General features: G+C 41.0%; 1 protein-coding gene across 2 annotated transcripts in view; it reads left to right on the top strand.

Annotated features, from left to right (window-relative positions):
• LOC124775086 (sodium/potassium-transporting ATPase subunit beta-2-like) overlaps nt 1-19,696 on the top strand; it is a 321,225-nt gene that overhangs the window by 281,632 nt on the left and 19,897 nt on the right. For both annotated transcript variants that reach the window (XM_047249896.1, XM_047249895.1), the window contains exons 4-5: nt 6,364-6,545; nt 16,999-17,103. In XM_047249896.1, coding sequence (XP_047105852.1) covers nt 6,364-6,545; nt 16,999-17,103 — 287 coding nt within the window. The remainder of the gene's footprint in view (nt 1-6,363; nt 6,546-16,998; nt 17,104-19,696) is intronic.

Here is a 19,696-nt window from a genome sequence, read left to right as displayed (position 1 = left end):
TTGTTATAGGGAGTCAACATGGATAAAATTATGTAACATAATAGCAAAATTATAGCTAAAAACCAGACACTCCCCCCCCCCCCCCCCCCCCCCCACACACACACACACACACACACACACACACACACACACACACACACACACCCACCACCACCACCTTTGTGGTGTACCCTTACATCCAAAACATGTACAGTCATTTGTCCTCAAACTTTTTTTTTCACAGCCAAAAAATGAGAAGAAAAAGAACAATAAATTAGTTTTATAAAAATAATTTTCACAATGAAATGATTTCTTAAAAATCTCATTGGTCATTGAATTACCCAGAGTAAGATCATTTTGGCAAGTCTGTGGATGTCATCAATGCAACATATTCAATTTTAAGAGAGTTGTCAGGTATCACATCTTTCTATATTACTTTCAAGATACCTATGTAAGACATCTTGCACAGTCTAACTTGAATACAAATTATCTTGATTTACCAAACAGTTTCTCAAAATACTCTTTCATATAGCAGTTTCTGTTAAAGTTCCTGAAACCTGGCAGTCAAGGAAAGGCAGGAATCAGTTAAGATTGTGGATGGAGCCGTAATCATACTATTGATTGCCTTTTACATTTGCACACAATTTATTTTAAACCAGTAATTCCAGACTCAACAATAAATAAAATACCACATGTTGTCAATAAAGGAATAAACAACTGTGTAAATAATAGTGTTTTCAGTGCGTTACAATTTAGCAAATCACCATTAAATACAGATACAGCAGATAATGTTTTAAAAACAAGCCACTGTGATCTGAAGGCCTCACACGCCAGGAATGGCAATAATATAAAAATTTAGAAACCTGCTGTAAAACAGCAAGTACAATAGCAAAGATTAATTAAAAAATAAGCAACTGATCACCAAATGGGTGAAATAAGATAATGGTAAACTTTGTAACACAACCCTTAACACCCACTAAACACTACACTGCTAGATTTATTCCAGAGTGTGACCAGAACTATTAACTAGACATACATAACATTTAATGTAGGCGTTACAAGGTTTTGTAATAAATAATGCAATAATAAAACACAAGTGCTTAAAGGGTACTGAGGCAGATTATACCTGCAGAAGGGCTGAAGGAGCATTACACTGAACTACTGGCCATCAGACCTCCTTTTAGAACATACATGTCTTACAAGAACCAAGGGGCCACAGACAGTGCTCCAGGAATCGACCTCTGAGAAGGTCTGCCAACAAACACTTTCGCGAACGATGAGATAAGCAGCCAAGAGTTGCATTCACTTCACAAGATGGTAACTCAGACTAGTGGCAGTCTAACGGATGACTAATGATAATCTTGCTGAAGCTACCTGACATCCAATAAACCAAATGCAACAATGGAACAATATGCCAGATCCAGAACCAGTGGTCTGCACTACTTCCCAGAACTCTGTGTTTAGAGTGCCCAGAACGAGAAAGGAATCACTACCACAAGAGTAGAAGAATCTCGAACCGGCCTACAACCAAGAAAGTTGTCAAAACAATCCCGGGTTCAAGTCCCGGTCGGGGCACACATTTTCAACATGTCCCCAATTAAGTGTATCAACGCCTGCTTGCAGCTAGGGTGTCCATTTAATTATCATTTCATTTCTAGCAAGGCTGCATGGTCTTCCACGGTAACTGTTCTTTCGGGAACAGAATCTACCGTCACATAGTTAAAAACTACACGCCTTAGTGGACAGCAGTGGCAAGGTGAGGAAACGTACACTGCCGTTACATACACTAACCCTAAGGCAGGTAACTGGGGTGTTAGCGGCCACCAGGCAAGAAAAATTACTGTTGGTTGAACTTAACAAATTGTAACAAGTTGAATGCAGTAAACAGTAATGAGAAGTCAAGGAAAGCTAATCAGATCTGCCTTCCCCAAGCACTTTGCTTGCCGCTCTTCGCCTCAGCAACACTAAGAGCAGCAACACGAGCCAAAGTCACTGGAGAATTGCGAGATATCACAATGGTGGAGGTTTCTCTACTTAGATTGAAATGCTTTCCTCTTAAAGGCAGTGCTTGCGAAACCGAGTGGTGCTAGCCAACATGAGAAGAAGACAAACAACAGCAACCATACCAACTAAACAATGCCGTCTGGCATCCAACAGAGTGTGGAAATCTACAAACAGCACCAACGTGAGCTGCAGCATGGCTCCAGTTCCCTATTCATCTGTGTTGAAATTCTGATTGGACTAAAACAACAATTTCTATACTAGAAACATGTCTACGAATTCCTATGTAATCTTCAGCAAGTACTCTTAAGATTTAAAATACTGCAGCAATAATCTATAACTGCATAATGAGGTATTCCAAACAGACGGACAACACTCCTCTCCCCCCCTCCCCCCTCCCTCTCTCTGGTCCATACCAACCAATATGGATTCTGGAAAAATTGGCAATATGAAACATTACTCAGTGCTATTTCATGTGATGTACTGAAATCCATTAGGAAAAGTACAATCGTGGGTTACTGAACATAATTTACAGCTAGGTTGGGGACTTTGTAAGGAGAATGCAATGTCTTACCTGGAATGGAGTCACCAACAAATGTAGAAGTAGCTTCATGCATTCCACAGAAAAGTATATTGGCACCCTTGCTTGTGTCGAAATGACCTGGTAGACAATACTATAATTGTTGGTATGTGGTTTGACAGTACAGGCACAACATGTAATTAGCAAACAACTTTATTCAGACTCACTGCATGGAGAATAACACACATCTATGAACAATTGACTTGACAATTTTCGTGTAGCAACATGTATAGACACAAAAAATACTGTGAATTTTAAAATTTTACCGGCAAATTGACTGTAATTACTCGGTGGTAAAATTTGGATCGCACCATGCCCCCACAATTTTTGCAGGCAGTTATAAATTAAGAATAAAGTCTTCCATTTGTAGCTCTAAGATTTAAGTTAAAGTCCTTAAACACATTTCTCCTGCTTCGGTGCAGGAAGAGCCACCCTCAGCATATCACCATAGGATCTTCTGTTGGCTGATATTCCAGTTTCAGCAGATACTCTTGTAGAGTCATATTTTGTATTAATGTGCTTCACCTTTGAGTGGAAAACTGTGCTATGTCTGAACGTATCAGCTGACTGATTGTTATTGAATGACAGTTTCCTAAATGCAGCTCCTTCATGAATGTTGACAGGTGAATCACTTCCTTTGCTGCTTCAGTGAGGCTTGTGTACTCATCTTCAGTTGATGGAAGAGCAATATCACTCTGCTTGCATGAACATCATGAGATTGCTGATCTGGATGAAGTGAACTGTAGCCTGTATGATTTCCTAGTAACATCAGAACTTCACCAGTCAGCATTTGTGAAACTGAATATTCCTCTTAAGATTATTGATGAAATGTCGCAAATAGTCAGGATAATGGGTAGAGGCACTCCATAAGTAGTGTGTGGACAAGGTGTGAATTTTAGTCTGATGGGAGGCATGCTAAGGTAGTTCACGCAGTTGCAATGAAAACTATCCAGATGGCTAGTTAGTCAGAGCATGTGGGTATTAAGCATGAGATGTGGGTTCAAATCCTGTTTGAGCACAAATTTTCAACTCACTGAGGTACATAAATGCCCTGTAGCTGTTAAATGTCATTAATTCCTTTTAGTCTTGATTCATAATGGCAGCAGGATCAAAATTACACCTGTTCTTTTGGACAAGTTCTTTAGGATTGAAGATTCTTTTGTTTGGCAATTTATTCAGGATGACATCTTTTGACCAAACATATAAAGACATGTAGGTCAGGCTTTTTCTCCAGTCACTTCTCATATGGAGTTCCATAACAAAGTCCTTCAGTTAAGCAGCAATTTCAGATGAAGCTAACTGTGTTGATGGTTCTGGTCCAAAAGGATAGCAGTAGTCCAGCCTCAAGCAGCATGCAACAAGTCACTTCACCCAACTAAAGGTGCTTTCATTCAGCAACAACATTCTGCTGTGGTCTGTATGGAACTGAGAGATATTGGTGTATGCCTGCCATTCTGAGGATGGAGTTCATTCTTTCATTGCAGTACTTCTTACCATTGTCAGATCACTATCCAAAAGGATTTAATTTTATTACCAGTCAGATTTTAAACTAGGTTTTTGAATACAACAAACTCATTGACAACTTCTCCTTTATGCCAAAGAGAATGGGCTTGACGCAATCTGTTATGGGTGGTATACAAAGCCCACAAAAAATCTCAAAAGTACCTCAAGATACTTCTCTCATCAGTCTACAGATGTCAGAGTGGATTAACTCAAGAAGTTCAACTGAGTTTCCTTCTCATTTAATGAAGGGAGTTGATATAATTTTTCCTTCAAGACACAAAGTGCATTGAGCAAGATCAACAGGTTTCAAACCTGTCACATACTTATTTTTGAGTATTTTGATCATACCTCACAAGTTCAAGTGGTCTAACTGAGCATGACAGATCTGCATATCACGTTTCGTAACTTTTAGCTCAGCAGTGACAAATGCCTTTGAACCTTTTTCTTGTAAATAAAATAAATTTTTGCTTTACCATTAGTATCTCATATAACTGCACACGTTTTCTCAAATGTCACTGTGTGCTTATTGACCACACTTGCTGCCAAAATGAGATTTGTTCTGAGTTTTGGCAAGTACATAATGTTTCCCGGTGTTACGGTGTTGATGCCATTGGCTGCAGTTGTGATGCATATGTCATTGTTATCTGTTAGTTGTGTAATGCTTCTGTCTTCTGTATTTGTCACATGTGTGAACTCTTTAGGATCATTACACATGTGTGATGTGATGTGTAACTACTGTCTATGCACTACAAAATCTTGTAGTCACAAAGCTTCAGGGCAGGCTCACTCATAAAGAAACTACAACAAGCTTTGTCCGCAGCTCGTGGTCGTGCGGTAGCGTTCTCGCTTCCCGTGCCCAGGTTCCCGGGTTTGATTCCCAGCAGTGTCAGGGATTTTCTCTGCCTCGTGATGACTGGATGTTGTGTGATGTCCTTAGGTTAGTTATGTTTAAGTAGTTCTAAGTTCTAGGGGACTGATGACCATAGATGTTAAGTCCCATAGTGCTCAGAGCTCCAACAATGAGCTTTGTTGACATTGTTTACATCTTGCTACTTAGTTTCTTCTCAAAAAAGCACTCATATTTCATGTATCTTTTCTTATTGTGAAAGCCACATTTCTACACTGTTCTTTTCTTTTTTCTTTTTTCCTTTTTTTCCTTTTTTTCTTTTTTTCCTTTTTTCCTTTTTCTTTTTTTCCTTTTTTCTTTTTTCTTTTTTTTTGGTTTATTTATTTTTGTACTGATTTTCCACTGTAATTCACAGTATTTTTTGGCTTGTTCATGAAACATTTACCCAGTTTAACAAACACCTTGGTATTTGTGCATCTACTGTCTTTCTCAATCTTTGTATTGTGTTCTTCCAAGGCTTTTATATTTAGTATCTTGACATCCTATATTTGTCACAGGGCTGAATAGCAGCACTAAAATTGTTGACTATCTGCAAGACTGCAGAGCAGCACGACTGACAACAGGTCAGCATTTATGTTAACATTTATTGCTTGTAACTTGTCCACAGCATTGAAGAATTCAGTAAGATATTATGTCACATCATTACTGGGTTCCATTTTGTGAAGTGGGAGGAGTTTGAAAAGTGTTGTTTCATGAGCAAATCCTTTGGAGGGATAGATGATTCAAATTGAAGATGTACCTGAAGCGATTTAGTGCATTTCTTTACTTATTCCACCTCAGTGTGATTGATAGGTACAATCAAGTCTGCTTTTTGCTTTTACATTTGCCACTGCCCATGCTTCATAAGCAGTTTCAGCAGCTGAGAGACCCTTCACCAGCCAAAGCAGGTTGCAGTATGCCTCCACATACGATCCCCAAATCTTGTTTATGATGAGTAGTGCTTTGACTTGTGTTCTCTTTATCACATGACAGAATTTCTGGTTGAAATCTGTGTGCAGCAGGCATATGCAACGTATTTGTCATATTAACAAATCTATCACTGCACTTTCCAGCTTATGAATTTAAGTTTCCACATAGTCAAAAAGTGTCATTTTTGCGATTTGTATAACTTGGGCCCAAAATTTGTTGGGATGTGGTTTAACAATACAGATACGCTACACAGTTATAGAACAACTTTATTTGTAACTCACTGCATAGAGAATAACACAGAACTACTAACAGTTGAGACTGCTACAGTATCAAAGCATTCAGACAAAGTCCTCCTACACACACACACAGACACACACACACACACACACACACACACACACACACACACACACACACACACACACACACACACAAACCTTTTTTGGTTTACCGTTATTAATTAAGGAACTTCTTTCTGTTACAGTATACAAAACCCCAGGTCTCACACCAGGACGTGGACAGAACATATATAACTGTGATTATGACAAGCCACCTGGTCCTGGTCAGGTTTGTGATGTTGACATAAAGACCTGGGACCCATGCACTCATGAGAACATGTACAACTATCATAAAGCAGCTCCATGCATATTCGTAAAATTAAACAAGGTAAAACTGGATCTGTACTTGCATTATAGTGTGTAATATTGCTGTAACCATAAAGAATAGGTAACAAAATAGTACTAGTAAAATGGTGTTCATTCACTCACACAGCCACACCATCAGTCACCCACTATTGTGTTAAGTAGATTGTGTCATGTCCAGGTATAGATAAATTGGATAAACTGTTTCTTATAAACAAACAGGATCCTTCACAAAGTACATCAGGTTCTTGAGATATGTGAGTAAAATGAATGTGATTTTAATATTATTTCATATACTGAGGACAGTCCAAACAGCAACTGTTACATTAAGGGAGGTATAGTGCTCAACAAAGGGTGGACAAAGCTGGAGCGAATGTGGTGTGTGGAATGTGTAACGCTTATTTAAAGCTCCCCCCCCCCCCCCCCCCCCCTCTTGCTTCCTACATGGGACCTTGCTCTTGCAATACTCTTTCCTTTTCTATGCTGCATACCTTACCCTCCTACTATTTTCTCCTCTCCCTTGGGGATCGTGTCCTCTGCACAATCAGTAAACTGCAACTTGTAAAAGTATTGGAAGACCTAGGTGGATTTCATTTTTGTCTTTCTTTCCTTTCTTGTTCTGATTTCTCCTGTCCTCCTCCTCCAACATTTGAGGTCTCCATTTTTGTTTGCTTCCTTCCTGTGCATGCTTGAAGGCCAGCCCATGCACTTGATACTTAAAGGGTGTAACTTCCAGCATCTATATCATCATGTAGGGATCACAACCCATGAAAGATATGGCCACACAGAACTGCAGCCTCTAATTCAGAGCTATGGTTGTGAAATCACCTAATGCTAAAGTGGTGTCATCACCTCCCTCCTACAGATCCTCAACACACCAAGAAACCTTCATCCACACCAGTAAAGTCACTTGTGCTGCAACCAACAGAAAGGAAATTGAAACAGTAATACACCCGCAATGACTTTTTGTTTGCCTCAGGTCGGCTAACACCTGGGTCCACGTCAGTCAGATGCAAAGATATTAAGAATTCGAACAAAGATGAATGTAGTTCCCCTTCACCAACTTGGACATCCTCAACAACATTAATGCTGCATGACACCTCTGTCCCATGAACCTCCATTTGACCAGTGCGAATCACCAATTGATTCATCTGAAGTCATCTGACTGACCCAGGGAGGTTACTGGTACCTCTGAAGAAAAGGAGGATTGTGATCCCCAAGCCTCAGAACCCTGTAAGAGTGCACAATTTAAATCTGCCACTCAGCACCCACCAAAGTAATTACCCATTATAAGAGAAATATCTCCTATCATGTAATATGGTTGTTCTCCAATGGAACATTTATGGCATCAGATCACACAGGGCAGACGTACAGCTGATATTGCAATCACAACTCCCAGTTGTTTTATGCCCCCAAGAAACAAAATTATGCCCCCAAGACTGCTTTGATCTCTTACACTTCACTCTAGTATGTTTCAACTTTCCTTCTGAACAACTAACTCCAGCCCACTGGGGTGTCCTGACACCCATTTGGGACAACAACCATAGTCAGACCATTTCATTGAACAGCCAGCTATAAGCTGTTGCTATCCATCTTTCTCTCTCCAGTTATACCTTTCCTCCATGTAATATCTACACACACTCGTCATCTGATCTCACCGTGGCACACACATTGGAGCTTATTGCTCAGCACCCTCAACCCATTTTGCTACTCGGTGACTTCAGCACCCACCATGCCATTTGGGGCTCTCTGAGAACCTGCCCAAGAGGCTCTCTCCTGGCAAATATCCTCAACCATCTTACTGTTGTTTCTCTCAACACTGGTAAACCCACATTTATTTCAGAATCTACACGCACACAGTATCTAACACCTGGATCTCGCATTCTTTAGTGCACAGCTTTCCCACTGTCTAGAGTTATCCACCCTCTTCGATACATACTCTAGTGATAATTTCCTGTGTGTAATTCATCTGCTAACTCATGTACCATCTGTGTGCAAGACCAGTTGTCAGCTTTCTAAAGCTGATTGGAGGCCCTTCTCTTCATTGGCAACATTAAATGACAACCTTTCTACAACAGTGTTCAGCAGGTAGAGTGCTTTACAAATATTGTTCTAACTGCCGTAGAATGTTCCATCTCTAGAACCTTTTCCTTACCATGGTATGTACCAGGCCCCTGATGGAATGAGGAATGCTGCAACGTGATTTGCTTGTGGAGATGTGCTCTGTGTGTCTCCGAACACCATCCCGCAAAGGCGAACTGTATTCATTACAAATAGTTTCATGCAAAGTGTTGTCACATTATCAGAGATACCAGGAAACTACTTTTATCTCTTTTTCTAATTCTTTTAACCATTTTATTCCCTCTTCTGTAGTTTGGGGTAACCTACATTTGATTTCTGGAATTGAAATACATCTCCCAGTTCCTGGCCTGGTGGTAATGAGCAATGCCATTGTGGACCCTATTGATATTTCCAACATGTTGGTTAGATACTTTGCAGAGATCTCAAGCTCCACCCATTACCATCCTGCCTTCCTACTTTGGAAATGAGAATAGGCAACTTGAGAGATATACTTTCCCTCAGAATCATGAATGCTACAATACCATTTTTACTATGAAGCAGCTGAAACATGCTCTCACTTCATCACGATCCTCTGCTCCGGAGCCAGGTGATATTCACATTCTGATGGCACAGCACCTCTCTCTTGGTGGCAAGCACTTTCTCCTTCATACATATAATTGCACCTGGACAGATGGCATGTTTACCAGATGCTGGCTTGAAGCCACTCTAATCCCCATACCCAAGCCTGATAAGGACAAACATCTTCCATTCAGCTACCACTCAGTTTCCTTAACCAGCAGTGTCTGCAAGATGGTGGTATACATGATCACTGGTTGGCTGATATGGTGGCTTCTACATCTACATCTACATCTACATTAATACTCCGCAAGCCACCCAACGGTGTGTGGCGGAGGGCACTTTACGTGCCACTGTCATTACCTCCCTTTCCTGTTCCAGTCGCGTATGGTTCGCGGGAAGAACGACTGTCTGAAAGCCTCTGTGCGTGCTCTAATCTCTCTAATTTTACATTCGTGATCTCCTCGGGAGGTATAAGTAGGGGGAAGCAATATATTCGATACCTCATCCAGAAACGCACCCTCTCGAAACCTGGCGAGCAAGCTACACCACGATGCAGAGCGCCTCTCTTGCAGAGTCTGCCACTTGAGCTTATTAAACATCTCCGTAACGCTATCACGGTTACCAAATAACCCTGTGACGAAACGCGCCGCTCTTCTTTGGATCTTCTCTATCTCCTCCGTCAGACCGATCTGGTACGGATCCCACACTGATGAGCAATACTCAAGTATAGGTCGAATGAGTGTTTTGTAAGCCACCTCCTTTGTTGATGGACTACATTTTCTAAGCACTCTCCCAATGAATCTCAAACTGGTACCCGCCTAACCCACAATTAATTTTATATGATCATTCTACTTCAAATTGTTCCGCACGCATACTCCCAGATATTTTACAGAAGTAACTGCTACCAGTGTTTGTTCCGCTATCATATAATCATACAATAAAGGATCCTTCTTTCTATGTATTCGCAATACATTACATTTGTCTATGTTAAGGGTCAGTTGCCACTCCCTGCACCAAGTGCTTATCCGCTGCAGATCTTCCTGCATTTCGCTACAATTTTCTAATGCTGCAACTTCTCTGTATACTACAGCATCATCCGCGAAAAGCCGCATGGAACTTCCGACACTATCTACTAGGTCATTTATATATATTGTGAAAAGCAATGGTCCCATAACACTCCCCTGTGGCACGCCAGAGGTTACTTTAACGTCTGTAGACGTCTCTCCATTGATAACAACATGCTGTGTTCTGTTTGCTAAAAACTCTTCAATCCAGCCACACAGCTGGTCTGATATTCCGTAGGCTCTTACTTTGTTTATCAGGCGACAGTGCGGAACTGTATCGAACGCCTTCCGGAAGTCAAGAAAAATAGCATCTACCTGGGAGCCTGTATCTAATATTTTCTGAGTCTCGTGAACAAATAAAGCGAGTTGGGTCTCACACGATCGCTGTTTCCGGAATCCATGTTGATTCCTACATAGTAGATTCTGGGTTTCCAGAAATGACATGATACGCGAGCAAAAAACATGTTCTAAAATTCTACAACAGATCGACGTCAGAGATATAGGTCTATAGTTTTGCGCATCTGCTCGACGACCCTTTTTGAAGACTGGGACTACCTGTGCTCTTTTCCAATCATTTGGAACCCTCCGTTCCTCTAGAGAATTGCGGTACACGGCTGTTAGAAGGGGGGCAAGTTCTTTCGCGTACTCTGTGTAGAATCGAATTGGTATCCCATCAGGTCCAGTGGACTTTCCTCTATTGAGTGATTCCAGTTGCTTTTCTATTCCTTGGACACTTAATTCGATGTCAGCCATTTTTTCGTTTGTGCGAGGATTTAGAGAAGGAACTGCAGTGCGGTCTTCCTCTGTGAAACAGCTTTGGAAAAAGGTGTTTAGTATTTCAGCTTTACGCGTGTCATCCTCTGTTTCAATGCCATCATCATCCCATAGTGTCTGGATATGCTGTTTCAAGCCACTTACTGATTTTACGTAAGACCAGAACTTCCTAGGATTTTCTGTCAAGTCGGTACATAGAATTTTACTTTCGAATTCAATGAACGCTTCACGCATAGCCCTCCTTACGCTAACTTTGACATCGTTTAGCTTCTGTTTGTCTGAGAGGTTTTGGCTGCGTTTAAACTTGGAGTGGAGCTCTCTTTGCTTTTGCAGTAGTTTCCTAACTTTGTTGTTGTACCATGGTGGGTTTTTCCCGTCCCTCACAGTTTTACTCGGCACGTACCTGTCTAAAACGCATTTTACGATTGCCTTGAACTTTTTCCATAAACACTCAACATTGTCAGTGTCGGAACAGAAATTTTCGTTTTGATCTGTTAGGTAGTCTGAAATCTGCCTTCTATTACTCTTGCTAAACAGATAAACCTTCCTCCCTTTTTTTATATTCCTGTTAACTTCCATATTCAGGGATGCTGCTACGGCCTTATGATCACTGATTCCCTGTTCTGTACATACAGAGTCGAAAAGTTCGGGTCTGTTTGTTATCAGTAGGTCCAAGATGTTATCTCCACGAGTCGGTTCTCTGTTTAATTGCTCGAGGTAATTTTCGGATAGTGCACTCAGTATAATGTCACTCGATGCTCTGTCCCTACCACCCGTCCTAAACATCTGAGTGTCCCAGTCTATATCTGGTAAATTGAAATCTCCACCTAAGACTATAACATGCTGAGAAAATTTATGTGAAATGTATTCCAAATTTTCTCTCAGTTGTTCTGCCACTAATGCTGCTGAGTCGGGAGGTCGGTAAAAAGAGCCAATTATTAACCTAGTTCGGTTGTTTAGTGTAACCTCCACCCATAATAATTCACAGGAACTATCCACTTCTACTTCACTACAGGATAAACTACTACTAACAGCGACGAACACTCCACCACCGGTTGCATGCACTCTATCCTTTCTAAACACCGTCTGTACCTTTGTAAAAATTTCGGCAGAATTTATCTCTGGCTTAAGCCAGCTTTCTGTACCTATAACGATTTCAGCTTCAGTGCTTTCTATCAGCACTTGAAGTTCTGGTACTTTACCAACGCAGCTTCGACAGTTGACAATTACAATACCGATTGCTGCTTGGTCCCCGCATGTCCTGACTTTGCCCCGCACCCGTTGAGGCTGTTGCCCTTTCTGTACTTGCCCAAGGCCATCTAGCCTAAAAAACCGCCCAGCCCACGCCACACAACCCCTGCTACCCGTGTAGCCGCTTGTTGCGTGTAGTGGACTCCTGACCTATCCAGCGGAACCCGAAACCCCACCACCCTATGGCGCAAGTTGAGGAATCTGCAGCCCACACGGTCGCAGAACCGTCTCAGCCTCTGATTCAGACCCTCCACTCGGCTCTGTACCAAAGGTCCGCAGTCAGTCCTGTCGACGATGCTGCAGATGGTGAGCTCTGCTTTCATCCCGCTAGCGAGACTGGCAGTCTTCACCAAATCAGATAGCCGCCGGAAGCCAGAGAGGATTTCCTCCGATCCATGGCGACACACATCATTGGTGCCGACATGAGCGACCACCTGCAGATGGGTGCACCCTGTACCCTTCATGGCATCCGGAAGGACCCTTTCCACATCTGGAATGACTCCCCCCGGTATGCACAGGGAGTGCACATTGGTTTTCTTCCCCTCTCTTGCTGCCATTTCCCTAAGGGGCCCCATTACGCGCCTTGAGTCTTGGAATTTGCAAACAAATGCACAATGTGGATTTCATGAACACTGCTCTGGAGTTGATCATCTCATCACCCTGTCAACCCCTGTTATGAACAATTTTCTGCAGAAATTCCAGGCTGTAGCTGTGTTTTTTTTATTTGGAGAAGGCTTATGATACCTGCTGGACAAGGGGCATCCTCTGTACAATTCACTCATGGGGCTTGTAGGGCTGCCTGATCCATTTTATTTCAGAGTTTTTAAAACACTGGGTTTTCAGGGGATGTGTGGGTTTGACTCAGCCCCAGCCCTCTATCCTGAGCGTAGTGCTATTTGACATAGCATTTAACTGTATTGTGGACTGTCACTAGCCAGCCATCTCAGGCTGTCTTTTTGTCGAAGATTTTCAGATCTACTGTAGCTGTCAATGGACATGTTTACTTGAGTGATGACATCAGTGATGTCTTAACCACCTTTACTCGCAAAGTATTGACAATGACTTCTAATTTTCCACGAAAAAAACTGTCTGCCTTAACTTCTGGCAATGTGAGGAGTTTCTTCTACCATCCTTATATCTGTGTCCTGTTGCACTTCCATTTGTTGAAACCACAAATTCATTGTGCTCCTGCTTGATAGGAAACTCTGCTGGTCCTCCCACATATCTCACATGGCAGAATGCTGTACCTGACCCCTAAATATCCTGTGTGTTTTAAATGGTCCTTCAAGGAGAGCAGATCAGAAAATCCTCCTCCATTTATACCAATCCCCTGTCCAATCAAAAATGGACTGTCTCATTTATTCATCTGCTCTATTGTCTATTTTATGCAGTTTCAACATTATACACTATAAAGGCATATGTTTGGTCATTTGGGCTTCCTACACTAGCCTGGTTATGAGTCTCTATGCAGACACTGCTGAACTACTGCTGTCATACCAGTGTGATACTCTCCCCAGCAGATACTCATGCTGTCTGTTCTCTATGCTCAACCACTATCCTATGCATCCTTTTTTTTTTTTTATGACTCCCTTGACCGCCTATACAGGGTCATGCAACCTCCCAGAGTTGCCTTTCGTATACTGCTTTGGAAGCTTGGCCTTATGTTATCTGCCACATTCCCAAAGGGTGAGTGCCCTTTACCACTTTGGCTTTGTGCTGAGGTCTATGTTCATCTAGAAGCTAGTTCACTTCTCAAGGATACTATTCTAGATTCAACCTACCACTACTGTAAGTTTCTCAAACTTTGCACCATCGTCTACACTGATGGCTCTAAGACTGACCTTGATGCTGGACGTTCCTTTTCCATTTGCAGTAAACATTTTAGATATCAGCTTCTAGAACAATGCTTGTTTTTACTGTAGAGCTTTCTGAACTCTATCAAGCCACCTAGTACATCCAACGGCACAGGTTTCTCAATCCTGTATTATGTTCAGATTCATTTAGTGCACTCCAAAGCCTCTGTCTGCTATACACTTACCACCCCATAGTGCAATGAATCCAAGAATGCCTCCATTCACTCACTGATGCTGGAGCCACCATGTTGTTGATGTGGATCCCTGATCATGTTGGAGTGTTGGAGAGTGAAGCTGCTGATGTTGCTGCCCAAGCTGCAGTCCAACTACCTACCCCTTTCATCTGTTCTGTCCCTATAGATGATATCTGTGTTGCTGCACACGGGAACATTGCATCACTCTGGCATGAACACTGTTCTTCTCCAAACTTCAGTAAATTAAACACCTTCCCATGGCTTGGGTGATTTTCTCTTGTCCCTCCTATCGTGAGGAGATACTTTTAGCTATGCTGTATATTTAATACTGTCATTTTAATCACTGTCATTTGTGAACTGGAGACCCCACACCCCTCTGACCTTACAGCAACCAACCATTGGCAGTATGTCATTTTCTGACCCAATGCTGATTTTATAACTGTTTATGTTTTCATGTATGTTTGCCATCTGAATTATCAAATATTTTAGCAGATACAGCATGAGCTGTAGACGGTGTTTTACTTTTTATTCATTGTAGTAATATGGAGAAGGAACTTCAATTTTCAACCATTTGAGCAACCTCCTGTCAATTTTACTACAGTTAATTGGGCTGTGAGTGTTATTGACTGCAACAAATTCATGCAGTAATTGATCATTTCAAGTTATGACATGAGCACTTATGACCTCAACTGTTTTTGCCCAAAAGTCTTAATCTTAATATCTCCCTGTGTGTGTGTGTGTGTGTGTGTGTGTGTGTGTGTGTGTGTGTGTGGAGAGAGAGAGAGAGAGAGAGAGAGAGAGAGAGAGAGAGAGAGAGAGAGAGAGAGAGAGAGCGCAACCTTAAAATGTTTTGATGGTTCTTGGAACAGTCTTGAATACTTAACTTTCAGATTTGCACTTCACTGAATGGATGGTGTAGCTCTTCAAAAGTAACTTCCTTCCCCTTTTTGAAACATGCCTGGTGTCCACATCTAGCAATATTAAGACAGTTTTTGTGGTACATGAACTATTAACCCTCAAGGGGGCATGCCTGTGTGTAAAGTGTACTAGTCACAAAAAACATTATTTTGTACCATTTCATTTTTTAAAAAATTGGGAGCCCATACCTATTATTTCATTATTGCTTCAGCTAGCACAGAATACATTCAAGTGAGTAGCTAAACATAAAATAAACAATAAGATAGGTGAGAAGAAATTTACGAACTGTGCAAGAAAATGACCTAGGTTCTGAGCTAGTAGCACAATCCCATAATGAGGCAGTTATCTATGACATAAATCTGTTGCAGCTGTGATATTGAATGCTTACTGGGGTACCATTTGTGTGCAGCACTGTAGTAGTAAAACGGCAGGTTTATTTTATTATTATTTAATTAAACAGTGACTTAGCTCATATTATGTTAGTTTAATAAAACAGCAATAAAATAAACTAACATAAACTGTAATACAGGTTTCCCCTGGTAACATAAATACAGTTATTTTTTACATGTGTACAAATTGAATTGCATGCTTGTTCATGTTATGAAAGCTGGTATGCCTGGTCGAGGGTTAAATGACACAGCCGGCTCACTGGATTTTAACTTTCACCTTTTTATTTCTAAAAAGGCATACACAGATTTATCATCCTAATCTTATCTAGGATTAATGTAAGACTTACCTAATGGTGACGTAAGACCCACTGGTTCTGAAGATTTCTATGTATTGTTTGAACTGAACATAATTAAACTTACAATTGAAATGTATGAGTTTGAGTATAAATTTAGTTCAACAGATAGTGGCAACAAGTTTGATATAATCATTGTGTTGAAATAAATAAGTTTTCACATCGAAATCGCATGAAATATTCTGTGGTAACAATTTATTGATGAATGTAGTCAGTTACTTCGTAATTACACCATGACTTTTCTTGCTAAAATGACTTTGGTGTCTTTACATAGTGTTCTCTCATCATTGCTAATGCATTTTCATGTCTTGATCCTACAAATAATATTTTCAGTGTGTATTTATGTTTGGTCTAATGCAATTTGAGCTTAAAGTATAGTATCTCCATACATCAATCAGATTTAAATATTAGGCATCGAATTTTGTTATACAAGTAAAGTAAGTCATTTTCATATGTATGGTAAGTGTAAGACAATATAACTGAAATTTGTGCATGTATATAACACTGTGTAAACATTGCATAATACTATTACAAACCCTGAAATCCTTGGTATCAATCTGTTTGTGCTGTCCCACTTTGCTACATTAAAATTGGCTGTGGTAGCCTGAAACCAATTATGTCATAGAAATAAAGCATTTTAAGTGTTCATGGCTGGTTGCATATTCACCAACATCATTAATGGCTTCAGATTTCAGAAGATCCAACATGGATAAAATAACATTAAAATTCACTACATTACTGTGCATATTTTTCATGTATACTGTCTTTCATTGTGACACCAGGTTTCTGCTTTTACCTGTCTGTAGCTACATGCAGCAAATATGTCTACACATTAATGGACATTGGCAGGTGACAGTTAATAAGAGATGAAGCTGTTCAACAGACAGAATTCATTCAAAATCTTTCAGTTTAAAATACAGTCAAATAAGTTACAATACTCAATAATGTTATTGCTTACAAAACTTCTATAGCACAATCCCATTAAATTGCTAAGATATTTTGTGTATAAGCATGCTTTCAATGTAAAATTTCTTCATTACAGATATATGGTTGGGTACCAGAGTATTACAATGACACGAACGATCTCCCTGAAGAAATGCCTGAAGATCTGAAAGACCATATTCGTTCAATTACGGTTCCTGAAAAGGTACAGCATATGTATATGTTACAATACACACTATTATGAATGTATGAATGCCAGTAAAGAAATGGGTAGTTACAGACATCTGAGCAGATTTAAAGAACAAGACTGAATCTTTCACTCTGTTATTGAGACAACTATGTATAGAAGTTCCTTAAATCTGGAAAATGTAAAGCAATTTTTTTCCTAACTTCTATTTCTGTAACTACATTCATTTCATGTTGGCACATTTTGAGATTGAAAGGGGGGTGGGGGGGGGGGAGAGGCAAGATAACAATCAACTATTATTATCTAGGAAGATATGAACTAGCTCTAAAACTTCCTTGTTAAGGTCATACTGATATTAACGTGTGTGGTTCCCAAGTAGATCTGTTACCTTCTCAACTGCCTACTTGCCCCTCTGTCAGGAGCTTAGGAGGTTTGAGCACGGTGTAAACGATCACCTAAGGCAGATGAGCACCCTGTGAGAGTTTCCCCAGTTGGAAGGAGCCCACCACCAGAGTTGCTGGCAATAATGGGGGATTTTTTCACAGTGAGCCAATCACCATCTTAGTCTACATCTACATATAGTAAATGTAAACAAAATGAGGCTAAAGATACAAAGATTCTGCCAGATGCACCCAGGTTCCTTGTGGTACCACATACCAAAGGAGGTCAGTCTTTCGCTATGGTTAATCCATTTACTATTTAGAAAGTTGTTGATGCAGTTCTAAGCCCTGTGAAATCCTGCTCATGCTTATGTAATGGCACTTTGCGTCTGGAGGCCAATTGTGATTTTCAAACCCAACAACATTCTGTTCATGTCAATGCCCAGCATACTCTGAGTTCTTCACATATTATTTACACTAGGCTGCCTGATGGTCTGAATAAGGAAGATATCCAAAATTACCTCTTTGATCAGGGAGTTACTGTGACCCATTGGGTAATGGTAAAAGTTGGAGACTTAGTGCCTACATGCACTGCTTTTCTCACATTTGATCAGGTAGTGCTTCCATCAAGGATTAAGGCAGGTTGAGAGGTCATCACAGTCTGACTGTACATTCCAACCCAATGTGCTGCTACAATTGTCACCGTTATAACGACACTCATGTGTTCTATCAAAATGTGGTGAAATGTGTTACTTGTGGTAGAGAAGCTCATGAGGGTGACTGCCGCCTCCTGCCCACTGCATCAGTTGTAATGGCGACCATGCCTCGTATCATGCCATGTATCTTGATGAGCAGTTCATTCAGTAGGTCAAGGTGAAGGAGAATGTACCCTACCCTATTGCTCACAAGTTGGTAGCTAGTTGAAAGAACTGCGTTTTACCATCCGGTACAAACAGTACCATTCTTGATATGCCTTGCTCCAACACTGACATGGCCACGCAGGCTTGTGACCTCCATTTCAGTATTGCAGTTGTGAAATCAACTGGTATTACAGTGGCATCCCCATCTCCTTCTTCTACAGCTGCACAAGAAGCCATCAAATCTTCATCCCAGCAACAATACCCCCTGCTACACAACCAGCATGTTGGAAAGGACAAAAGCAATACTTCCATGAGGACTTATGATGTCCTGCCAGCCAACAAACATCTGAGTCTTCGTCTGCCAACTGCAAAGGCTCCAAGAAATCAAACAAAGCAAATGGTCTTCTCTTTCCCCAACTTGGATATTCTCTTCACTGTCATTACTGTGTGATACCCTCATGCCGCTGACCTTCACTTTGCTGGCACACTCTGTAGATTTCATGGAACAGGATCCTCCAGCCTCTGCACTCTTAGCAGTGAGTCTTCAAAGGATGGCACTGGGAAGCTTTCGAGGTTATTATCCTTATTTGTTCACTCCTCCCCATTCCCCATTATGACTCTTCTCTAATGGAACATCATTGCCGTAGATGATACAAGGAGGAATTACAGCTGCTCTGGAAGCCTCCACCTGTTTTCTGCCTCCAAGAAACAAAATTGTTTGCTTGCGACTGCGCAGACCTCTAGTGTTACCTTTCCGAGATGATGGCATTCCATCTCGCATCTCATGGAGGAGTCCTGCATCGTGCTACTCATTGAGGATGATGCTCACAGCCAAAACATCTTGTTGAACACCTGGCTGCAAGCTGTTGCAGTGTGCATTTTTGTTCCTCATTTCACCTTTTCTCTTTGTAACATCTACATCCCTCTGTCATTCAGTTTCACCAGGGAGACTTACTCCAGCTTACTGGTCAGCTCCTTCACCCCCTTCATGTTATGTTGATCGGAGACATCAATGCCCACTATCCCCTTCGGGGCTCTTCGAGAACCTGTCAAAGAGGTTCCCTCTTGGCTGATCTTCTCAATCAGCTCAATCTCATTTGTCTTAACATCGGAGTACCTCCCTGTAAACCTTCAACAAACAAAATTCGTCCAGTTTTGATGACCTCATATAGAACCTTATGAACATTATCCTTACTACTGAGAATGGACCATATCACACACTTCATCTTTACTGCACCATATCCCAGGTCCCTGGTGGCCTGAGGTATGCCACAATGTGATTCACACAGGGACATGCTCTCCATGTTTTAACCATCATCTTACAATGGCAAACTGTACTTGTTATAAATAATTGTACATGTAGTGTTGTTG

The sequence above is a fragment of the Schistocerca piceifrons genome, chromosome 2, assembly GCF_021461385.2.
Source record: "Schistocerca piceifrons isolate TAMUIC-IGC-003096 chromosome 2, iqSchPice1.1, whole genome shotgun sequence".
Lineage (NCBI taxonomy): Eukaryota > Metazoa > Arthropoda > Insecta > Orthoptera > Acrididae > Schistocerca > Schistocerca piceifrons.
Note: the sequence above shows the minus strand (reverse complement) of the source record. Positions and strands in the feature narration are given on the sequence as shown.